Genomic DNA, 11,234 nt, shown 5'->3' on the forward strand with positions numbered 1-11,234 from the left:
ACTATAGCTGCTCCACTACATGATTTAACAAAAAATGGCCAGAAGTTCGAATGGACGATTTTTTGCCAGCATGCTTTTAAGACATTGAAAGAAAAATTGGCCTCAGCTCCATGTGGTGGCCTACTTCAGTATGGTTTTGAGTAGACCAGAGAGGAACTAATGTGTAACATGGAGAGAACTCCTTGCTATAGTAAAGAGTCTGACATATTTCCATCCTTACCTCTATGGGGCTAGGTTTACCATCAGGACAGACCATGCTGCATTACGCTGGTTAAGATTATTAAAGAACCCAGAGGGACAACTGGCACGTTAGATCGGAAAAATAGACTAGTATAATTATGATATTGAATACACAAACTCTTTATTGTACAGCTCAAAAAGTAAAAAAAAAAAAACGTAAATGACGAATTTTGCAAGAACTAAACGTTCCTTGACACAAAATTAGTGTTCCAAATAAACAAACATGGCTTACCAGCTTTAATTTAAATGTTTTATAAATCTATACTTTATTAGGATTTTATTTTCGCCAATTCCGGAATGCTCGGAACAGATATTTATGATTTTCAGCTCAACTCTATACCCCCCCCCCCCAGTTTAACAGTGGTATGTCTGCGGACTTATAACGCTAGAATCCGGTTTCGATACCCGTTGTGGGCAGAGTAGAGATAACCCATTATGTTGTTTTATGCTTAGTTACAAACAATCACATATATATAAGAAAAAGTCATGTATTTTCTTTCTTTTTCTTACGGGTCACTTAATTATTTGAAACCTAAATTTGAACACTTCAGAACAACTGTTAACCCTACTCTTCCAAACAAGCTGCTTTCTCTCCAACGTAGTAATTTTGTATTAACATTTGGCTACACTTGTTGAAACTTAGAATACAGTTGTGTTTTTATCAATGCAATAAAACTTTACACCCCGTTACTAGCTTAACTACTTTTAGATACTGATTGAAGTTTAGTAAATAAACTCAAAGTTATGAAACAGTTGTTACGTCTCTATTCGTTTGATAATTTCCCGTAAAAATTCTTCCCGAGAAACTTCAGCGATACTTCTTAAATAAAACTAGTTTATTCTTTCTCAGTTCCACTTTGCAATACGCTTAATTTCCACAGTCACTTTAACTTAAACACACGCTACAATTCCCAACGAACGATTCACGCACTTTATTACGACTTGATTCGATTATCTGTCTCTATCTCTTCAATCTGCAATTATTCATATCTATGCCGTCACTTCTCGCCGGTCTTATATATACGAAATAGAGGGCGTCTGGAGAACACTCGAGGCTTCACGAACGGACATGATCGTTCTAGAATATCATGACGTGTTACCAGAGTCACGTGACTACTGCTGTCGTAACACTACCCCTTCTTTAGTATTGTTCGTCCCGTACAATAGGCACTTACATTAAACCAATAGAAAATTAACAGTAACTTAATTAAATGTACAGAATTTACAAACACAAAATTGAAATTCAACAAAGTCTCTTAATTTTACGGACGTATCTTCTTCGGTACTGGTCTCCGTCTCGTTGGCTTCTGCTTTAAGTGGGGTTCATCTGCTTCATCAGGAAACGTCCTATCATTGGTAACAGTAACATCAGTGGTAGTAACTTCATCAAGGGCTTCACCGTTTCCCTTCTCAAAACCGAGTCGAGTTTCTTCTTCGAGCTGCTGAAGACGTGTCACCTGAAAAAGCCACTGATTATTTGTTCCATTGTTCACTTCATTCCAACTGAAATATCCTGGACCGTGATAACACCAAAGCCTGTTGGCATGCACCACCTTTGGCTTACCTCGCCGACCACATTTTATCCCATGGAGAAGACAACTTAGGAGATTTCCCTTTAGTCTTCCTGGGATTATACAACCACACCTTGTCTCCTGGTACTAAGCTGACTTCAATAGATTTCTTATCATAATATAGCTTCATGGAATCAGCAGACGTTTATAAGTTTGAACGCACTAGATGATGAATATCATCCTTTCTTTCAGATAACACTTTCACGAACTCTGGCACATTTTCAGGCAACTCTTCGTAAGGTGGGCGTCCTGTTATCAAGTCCACGGGAACCGAAGTTCCCGACCAAACATTAACTTTGCTGGAGTGTATCCAGTGGCTTCATGCTCTGCTGTCCTATAGGCCATCGACAGTGGAAGGAGTGAGACATTCCAGTCGTCTTGGCGACTACTACAAAACTTTGAAAATTCCTGTCCCAGTGTCCAGTTGTACTTTTCTACCATCCCATCACACTGTGGGTGAAGTGGCGTTATCCTAGTCTTTCGGATGCCAAACAACTTGCAGCATTCATGGAACACAGCTGATTCAAAGCTATGGCCTCGATTTGAATGCAGTTTATATGGCATACCAAATCTGAAGAAGAAATCAGTAATAGCCGAAGCTACAGTTGTTACTTCCTGATTTGGTATTGCATATGCCTCAGGCCACTTGGTGAAATAATGCATCACCATACAAATGTACCTGTTTCCAGCACGAGTTTGAGGCAGAGGACCAGCAATGTCGACGGCTACTCTTTCCATTGGTGCACCAACTTGATATAACTTCATTGGAGCACGTCACTTATGCTTGTGTCCCATTTTAGCACAACATATACTGCATGTCCTGCACCATTCTTCCACATCTTGCCTCATAAATATCCAGTAAAATCTGTGTCGTATGTGACTCAATGTCTTCTTAACTCCGAGATGTCTTCCCGTTAAAGTATCATGGGATTGACGCAGCACAACTTCCCGTAACTTTCTCGGTATAACTGTTTGCCAGGTCGTCACTTTCCCATCTGCAGTTCCCATCTCTGGAGAAGAATACCATCTTCAAGCTTCAACTGGTCCCATTGTGCCCAATAGTTCTTTGTCACAGGGCTTAAGCTAGACACCTTCACCCAAGCAGGGCGCAAAACACTTTCTTGTAGAAAAATCAATTATTGGCTTCAAATCTTGGTCTTTCTCCTTTTCTGCTTTAATATCTATAGTTGGTTCTACTTCACCATCATCAACTCCTTCAGTACACAGTAATTCCACAGTCAGTACGTTTTTTGTCACTTTCAACTTAACAACTTTTATAATACACGCTATAAATCACAGTGATTTTGTTACCGTCACTACTGTTCGCTTCTTTAATGATCTATTTATATCTATTTATCTCGCTGGCTTTCTTTGCCAGGCTTATATACTAAGAAAAAGGGCGTCTTGCAAACATTCGGACATTCGCGTGGTTCCCCGATAATTCGAGAAACTCTAGTGCGCATGCTCCCAGCATCACGCGACTTCCGCTGTTTTAACACCTCTTATTCTTTTTGCATTTAGCTTTTCCTGACCCTTACCACTGTCTAGTCCTAGTTTAAAACTTCCTTTACAGCCGAGTTAATAGCCTTAGCAACAAGCCAGCCCCTATCTTATTTAAATGTAAACCATTCATTCAAAGAAGACTGTAGAATAGGATAATAAAAATAATAACTGTTGTTTAGACTGTAGGATAGGATAATTAAAAAAGAATAGTAATTTTTACATTTGGTAAGGCAGAACAAACAAAAGAACAGGAACAAATAGAAAATTTAGTCTAAAGACAAGTATGATAGTTTGTTGCATAATTCGAAATTTACAATAACATTCAGACTTGACTTTGGCATATTGGCAAGGCAGAGAACTGCCTAGACAAAAATTAACAGAACTTTTTAATATTCATTTTAGTTTCACTAGAAGCGAATATATTGTGCTTTCTTTCCATCTTTAGCTTTTTCTTGCTGATTTGTAAACTATTTTCCCAGACTTCGACATTATAAGGTAATCAACTTCAATATCAAAAAAGCTTCTACTAATTTCAGTAAGTTAAAAAAGTACTCAAATTCTTATGGCTAGAAAAAAGAAAAAGACGGGAGAAAACAAGTCTTTCTAAATCTAAACATTTCAAAGTATGAAACAGATAGAGGTGGTAAGTGTCTAGAAAAAAATGATGAGAAAGAATAAGTTTTCTAAATTTAAAGAGTTTAAAGTAAGAAAAATGAATGCCTGCTAAGTGTCTAGAAAAAATGGTGAGAAAGGAACAAGTTTTTCTAAAGTTAAAGAGCTTAAAGTAAGAAAAATGAATGCCTGCTAAGTGTCTAGAAAAAATGGTGAAAAAGAACAAGTTTTTCTAAAGTTAAAGAGCTTAAAGTAAGAAAAATGAATGCCTGCTAAGTGTCTAGAAAAAATGATGAGAAAGAACAAATTTTGTTACATATAATTGATACTTGAAACCATTGGTACTTGGCGAAACTCCATAATTACAAAATTGATGAAAAACAAGACAATTTCACAAATACATCATTTATTCCCAACCATGGTTTAACCAGTAAAGGAATCATCAGATGCAGACTGAAATGTTTTGTAACAGGGTTTATACATATTTAAACAAAGAATGGGAAGTGACAATGACATTCACCTCTATTTTCCTCTATTTCTATTTGTTCGTGGCAACACAAACTCACTATTCACAAAACTTAACAAACTGAGAAGGTGCCTGACAGGAAGAAACAGCTGATCATTAAAAATCACTCAATAATCAATCATTCACTGTAACAGATTCACAAAATCGATAATCTCTCACTTTTTCATATGATTCAAAATGTTTCCTAAAATTCCAAGAAAGTCATTAAGCAAATCCCCATTAGGTAATGTAAAAATCCCTTTTAATTAGAATAAAACATTTTGTACAATGTTTTTCCAAAATTAACCTACTCCTGATGCTAATCTTGTAACAGTTTCTATTGTTGGGCAGGTTCTTTTGGATTATTCAGTTGAAAAGAAGAATGCAATATTTAGGCTACTTAATGATAAGATAAAGCTTTTATTTTTTTGACTACAAGTTCGGCAAATTGACCTGACAAATGTTCCCTAATAGACTTGAGTTTACATTAGACACAACTACGATAATTTAGCTTACTTCATAATTCTCTCGTTATGCATAATGTACTATAGTATATGTATCTGTTATTGCTACATCAAATTACAGACTGAATAATCACTGCAATGAACTATCAAGCTAACTAATGAACCCAATAAAAGCAGTAATTCACTTCTTAAGAATCAGTAAAATTAAAATAACTTATGAGCGAAACTATAGAAGAATGTAACAATATATCAATCACACAAGATCTGATATATCCGGTGCTGACAGGGCCTTTTGCTCAATACAGGGCTCATCAGATCAACTTGCATAAAACAGTTATGGTCAAGACATTAGTTATATCATCAATTAATTGAACAAACACTTAATAATAAACTAAATAACCGATAATAAATGTACTTTATTTTAACTCGTATATTATACTGTTCAAATCGTTTCCTAAATTTAAGAAATTTCTGGAAATTAAGCCATGTCCACTGTACTATGTAAAACTTTATATTAGCCAAACAAAAATTTTAATTAAAAAAAACATCACCTAAAACAATGGTTAAGTAAAGCTATTGTTATAAACCCTCAAAGCAGAATATTTCTCAACTTGATCCAATTTTACTTCAGTTGCAAATTTTTAAAATAATTTACTATCATACATATGGCCCCCTCCAAATGACTAAGTGGTAGGTATGCAGATTTATGATACCAAAAGTCTGGTTTAGAAACCCATGGTGGATATAATACAGACAGCCCATCATGTAGCTTTATGCTTAACTGCAATAAACAATTATGCATATGTAGTCACTTATTGAATTGACTGTGGTATAGCATAATTTCATACAACAAAAATATTAATAACTAGGATTGAAACTATCATTATAAGAAATATCCTTGCATGTATTGCATACTGTGTATTCTTGTCTAAAGGTAAGATTATAATTAAACACAAAAAAAAACGAACGTTATAATTTTCCTATACTGAAAATGTATTTCCGATAGTTACCTCCTCTCACATAAAAAGCTATTCTCATTCAGTGCTGCCCTCTATATGCAAAAACATTTTCGCATGCTACAAGCCTTGAAATTTCCACCCATCTTTGAATCGACTGATTCAAACCCGTCTCGCATGCAAATCATCATACGACAACCCTCCACCAATAGGAGTGTGACACACTCTCTTGACACATGTGACTTTCTCTATTCAATTCTACCGAACTATCACTTCGAGTTTTGGCAGAAAATGGAAGCACCGATTTTCAGTGAGGAGTAAGGGTGGGAAGTATGAATGGAGGTAAGTACTTATCGAAAATACACTTTCAGTATAGGAAAATTATAACTTCCAAGATGGTACATTGCCTCCGCTCACATAAATAGCTAGAATCCCACATTGAACAGGTGGAGGGACCAGTGTGAGGGAAAGAGAGAACCATCTGAAGGACACTCTCAAAGAGATTTTCAGAGTCAAAGATTATACATGGCAGACCGCATCACTTCTGTACGAGTTATACTCTTTGCCCATTGTGGAAAGATGGAAGAGCACATCCATATGGGAGAGAACTATGGTAGAATAGGGATCCTAACCATACAATATTTATTAAACTCAATCACAGAAAACATAAAACTGTGTAAGATGAAAAAGATGTGCCCCTAGGTGTAGAGTAGCTGGAGGGAATCTTGTACCCCCGATCAATGAACGAGGACAAAGCATCTGGAACACGACCCTCCAGGAGACGTATGTCAAATGTATGAGTTCTAAAAAGGAAATCCAATGTTTTCAACAGAAGGAACATTAATGAATATCCCCCTTGGCTAGTGATATAAGCCACCACCAACAAAAGTCTAAATGAAACAGGATTAGCCAAATCTAGACAAGAGGAAGAGAGTGAACTAAAACACCTTGGACTAGCAGAAGTACCCAGGTGTGAAGGGGATAAGACCTTTCATCTGTAGACCACAGTTCTGAAGTCTCCTACTAAACGAATCACATCCCCACCTTTGGATATGAGCATCAGGGAAGAGAAACAATCAAGAAGCGGGGGGAGGAAGCGGAAAACCCGACGTCGTGGGGGGATATGTTCAACCATCAATGCATAAGGAAGAAGAGGAACAATAGAAATTAAGAGGAAAACCCAACATAAAGATTTGGATAACAGAAAACTCCTTCAGATACATTGAAGGAGGAGGAGAATGGCTTGTCCCGATGGAGGTGGGGCTTAAAAATACACACCCCAAAGAGACAAGAATGTGAAGTATGTAACAGGAAAAACTTATCCACTGGAAAATCCAACTACTCAAGCTAACTGAGGAAGGAGTAGATGAGTATATTAAAACTGTTTGAAAGGAGCTAACTGAAGCTAGACATCCAATAAACAGTGTACGTAAAATCTCCCAAAATGTGGAAGTCGAGTAAAATGCAGACTGCCCCACAACAGACATGTGGAACTGAAATAAGTCCAAAGGACAAGGCAGGAAACTGATACCGAATCACGTGGTGAGAAAAACCAAAGATAAGAATATGTACATAGGCATTTGCAGTCATGCAGAAACAGCCTACCCAAATGTGATCAAAGACTACATATTAAAAAAGGGAAGATACAAGAATTGATTGAGGTGGGACTGAATGACCCAGAACCCCAATCAGCATCGAGCATACAAGAGAATGAAGAAAACCAGTAGGTAAGACAGGTAATGGACAGGCATGTGCCGAACATGTAAAATGAATAAAGATGATAATATCTCATAATGAAACAAAAGAGCAACTAAAAAAAATTATTATAGCATAGCAGATAGCAGATACCCTACATGATGCTAAATGTACAGGACTAGCCCCAAAATACGGACCGGTGGAGAAAAACAACTGACCGTAAGTTCCTATTAGCAGTAGATGGTAAACAAACAGCACTGTCTCACTCTAGAGGATCCAAAAAGCAAAGAAGCCACGTATGGTGGGAAAGAACTAAAGATGGTAAACACTCCAATATGGAGGGAGAAAGGAGGAGGAGGTCTCCCTCGTATATCCCTAAAAATCAGTGGAACACCAAAAAAATTAACTGGAAGGTAAATATTAAATGTAGGGGAGTCGTTAGGGTAAAACGAAGCTAAAATACTAGGTATGGGATAAAATATATAATATTAACAGAGATGCAAATGACATAAAATCAGGAAGAAAATTTGCCTGATGGTAAGCTAAGACAAAAAGAAAAAAACCTGTATAGGGTGAGACATGCAAGATCATCATCAAACAACGTCATTCGAAGGGGAATATACTGAGATAGGCCTAGCAGATTCTGCAGTAGCGGCTTGAAAGGCAATCCATGATAAGATGGAGGAAAACTGAAAAAATATAGGTCATCTGAAACTGGGTTCAGCCATTATAGGAGCAGACAGTGTGGACCCGGCCCCAGGGACCCTCAAAAATGAAATGAATGGTAAGAAGTATAAAGAAAGACGAAAATGAAACAGTCGATATAGTGGAAATGTTAAGAAATTGTGTCGGGAAATAAACATATGTACGTGATGTTATGTGTTTAAGAAAAATATTTAACCTAATTATCGATTAACCCGGAAATTGAACCACGGTAAAACGAAATTAGCAAACACTTGTTAAGCCTAATTGAACTGCACAGAACAAAGGATATCACTAAATACTAAAATAAAAATTTTAAGGTAACCATAAGTATGTACAATATCGTGAGAAGTTTGTGTGGACCCCAGCACAAGGGTTCCATACAAACCAAGTGAATAGGAAGAAGGATAAATGATAAGTAACGAAAATGAAATAGACGTGATTGTATAAAATTAAGTAAGTGTGTAGTAACAATAACAGATGTATGATACGTGATGTATGGTGGAAAAACAATATAGTTAAACTAATGACTGATATACCAGTAAAATGAATTACTGGTAATCCTAAAGTAACAAAGAACATGGTAAGCCTAAGCAAACACAACTGTCTTGGTAGAAATAAATAAAAAGTATTTGTAATAAAGTAATAAGTTCCGTAACCAGGTAGAAATATAAAATAATTCCACTTGGGATAACTCAAAAGTTACAAATATCACTATTGTATCATAAAGAGTAAACTTGTTGAGAGAAATTAATACAAAGATACCGGAAAAATAAACACCTGAAGAGAGCACAAACTAAACATTGCAATATGTTTCTGCCAAAAGAGAAGTGATAGTTCGGTAGAATTGAATAGAGAAAGTCACATGTGTCAAAAGAGTGTGTCACACTTCTATTGGTAGAGGGTTGTCGCATGATGATTTGGATGCGAGACCATTTGAATCAGTCGATTCAAAGATGGGTGGGAGCTTCAAGGCTTGTGGCATTCGAAAATATATTTTGCATATAAAGGGCAGCACTGAACAAGAATAGCTATTTATGTCAGTGAAATTAAGTATAGTATCGGAATTAATGTGTGTTATGTCTTCTTTCTTCATAGCAAGCCTTGAAACAGTTAGAGAAGTTAGACTGTGGCCTAAAGGAGCTTCGTGTTAAAGCATCAAAATTAGCCAAACATTTTTGTGAAGACCCAAATGTATTCAAAGTAGAAGAATGTCTGTCTCTGTTCAATAACTTCTGTGAGAAACTGAAATCGGCTCAAAAAGTAGGTCACTTTTAATGTTTTTTTGTTATTCAGACTTTAACAATATTTAATTGTACACTTATTATCTTAAGGTTTACAAAAGAATGAAATAGCTCTTATTTATTGAATTAGACCAGGGGTATCTTTAAGTTATAGGCTGCTAACTTGGAAAAGATTATCCATCAATATTTTCTTATTTAAGTTGGGTTTAAGTACACTATAAATCATAAGTAAATATTAAGTTAAGTATTCATGTATATAGTGAGGCCCGGCATGGCCAGGTGGTTAGGGAGCTTGACTCGCAATCTGAAGGTCGCGGGTTCGAATCTCCGTCACACCAAACATGCTCGCCCTTTGAGCCATGGGAGCGTTATAATGTGATGGTCAGTGTCACTATTCGTTGGTAAAAGAGTAGCTCCGGTGGGTGATGATGACTAACTGCCTTCCCTTTAGTCTTACACTGCTAAATTAGGGACGGCTAGCGCAGATAGCTAAATTCAAAACAAAACAATCATGTATGTAGTGAAGTATTCAACTAATATTAAGCATTAAATACATGTTATATTAAATGCTAATTATTTAATATTAAAAAATAAGTAAGTATAAAGTGTTAAATAAGTATTAAGATAAATATCATATTGTTACGACAGCGGGGGTCACGTGACGCTAGTAACACGTCATATTCTCGAAGGCTCATGAAGTCTCGAGCTTTTACTAGATATGCGGTAGTCTTGTATATATAAGCCGCCAAGAAGTGACAGCAACAATGTGTAATTGAACTGCAGACGAAGAGAGACGTATTGTTGAGCGAGCACGTGAGACGTTCGTTGTGAATTATAGCGTTTGTTATAGCGCGACTGTGGAAATTAAGTGTATTGCAAAGTTGTATTCAGAAAGAATAAACCAGTTTTATTTAAGAAAGGACTTGTATCGCTAAAGTTTCTTCGGAAGTAATTTTTACGGAAAATTAACTAACGACCAGAGACGTAACAATATTAAGTCACGTGACGCTGGAAGCATGCACGCTGGAGTTTCTAGAAGGATCATGATACAAGTGAACGGAGCAGACAAGGTACTGTGTTATTGTGTCACATCTATTACTAATGTTAGTCCTAAGACAATTTGATAGGCCTTAGACCTGGATAGATTATAATTATGATCCTGCAGTGTTTACTAACGTTAGTCTTGAGACAGTTTGATAGGCCCTAGGACTGAATAGATTATAATATTGAGCCTGCAATGTTCGTTTATGGTACCCATGGATTACTTCAAACTCTACTTTAGTAATATTCACTTTCAATTCTGGATTAATATAATATGGAGACACCTGTCACTATATTGTTAAGAATTATTTACTAGCTTCACCAGATGGTTATTTGTTGTTGTTTTTTATATCTGTTACTTCTCCATCTGAAAGTTTTCTGTGGTGCTGCATTTTCCAAAGAGGGACAGTCACTATATATTGTTACGTCTGTGTTCGTTTTGTTAATTTTTTGTAGAAATTCTTTCCAAGAAACTTCAGCAATACAAGTCCTTTCTTAATTAAAACTAGTATATTATTTCTCAATTCAACTTTGCAATACACTTAATTTCCACAGTCACTTCAACACACGCTATAATTCACAACGAACGATTCTCGCACTTTACTTACTACCGCGCTTGACTCAATTATCCATCTATATCTTCAATCTCTCTCTGTCCGCTATTCAATTCTGATTAATTGCTTGGCGCACTTATATACAAA

The 11,234-nt window shown here is 36.3% G+C and overlaps 1 protein-coding gene across 2 annotated transcripts in view; it reads left to right on the forward strand.

The window, feature by feature from the left end:
- Positions 1-11,234, forward strand: part of LOC106473764 (FH2 domain-containing protein 1-like) — a 49,829-nt gene that overhangs the window by 19,131 nt on the left and 19,464 nt on the right. For both annotated transcript variants that reach the window (XM_022402158.1, XM_013934444.2), the window contains exon 5: positions 9,347-9,511. In XM_022402158.1, the coding sequence (XP_022257866.1) occupies positions 9,347-9,511 (165 nt within the window). The remainder of the gene's footprint in view (positions 1-9,346; positions 9,512-11,234) is intronic.

The sequence above is a fragment of the Limulus polyphemus genome, unplaced genomic scaffold (assembly GCF_000517525.1).
Source record: "Limulus polyphemus unplaced genomic scaffold, Limulus_polyphemus-2.1.2 Scaffold6487, whole genome shotgun sequence".
NCBI classification, from domain to species: Eukaryota; Metazoa; Arthropoda; class Merostomata; order Xiphosura; family Limulidae; genus Limulus; species Limulus polyphemus.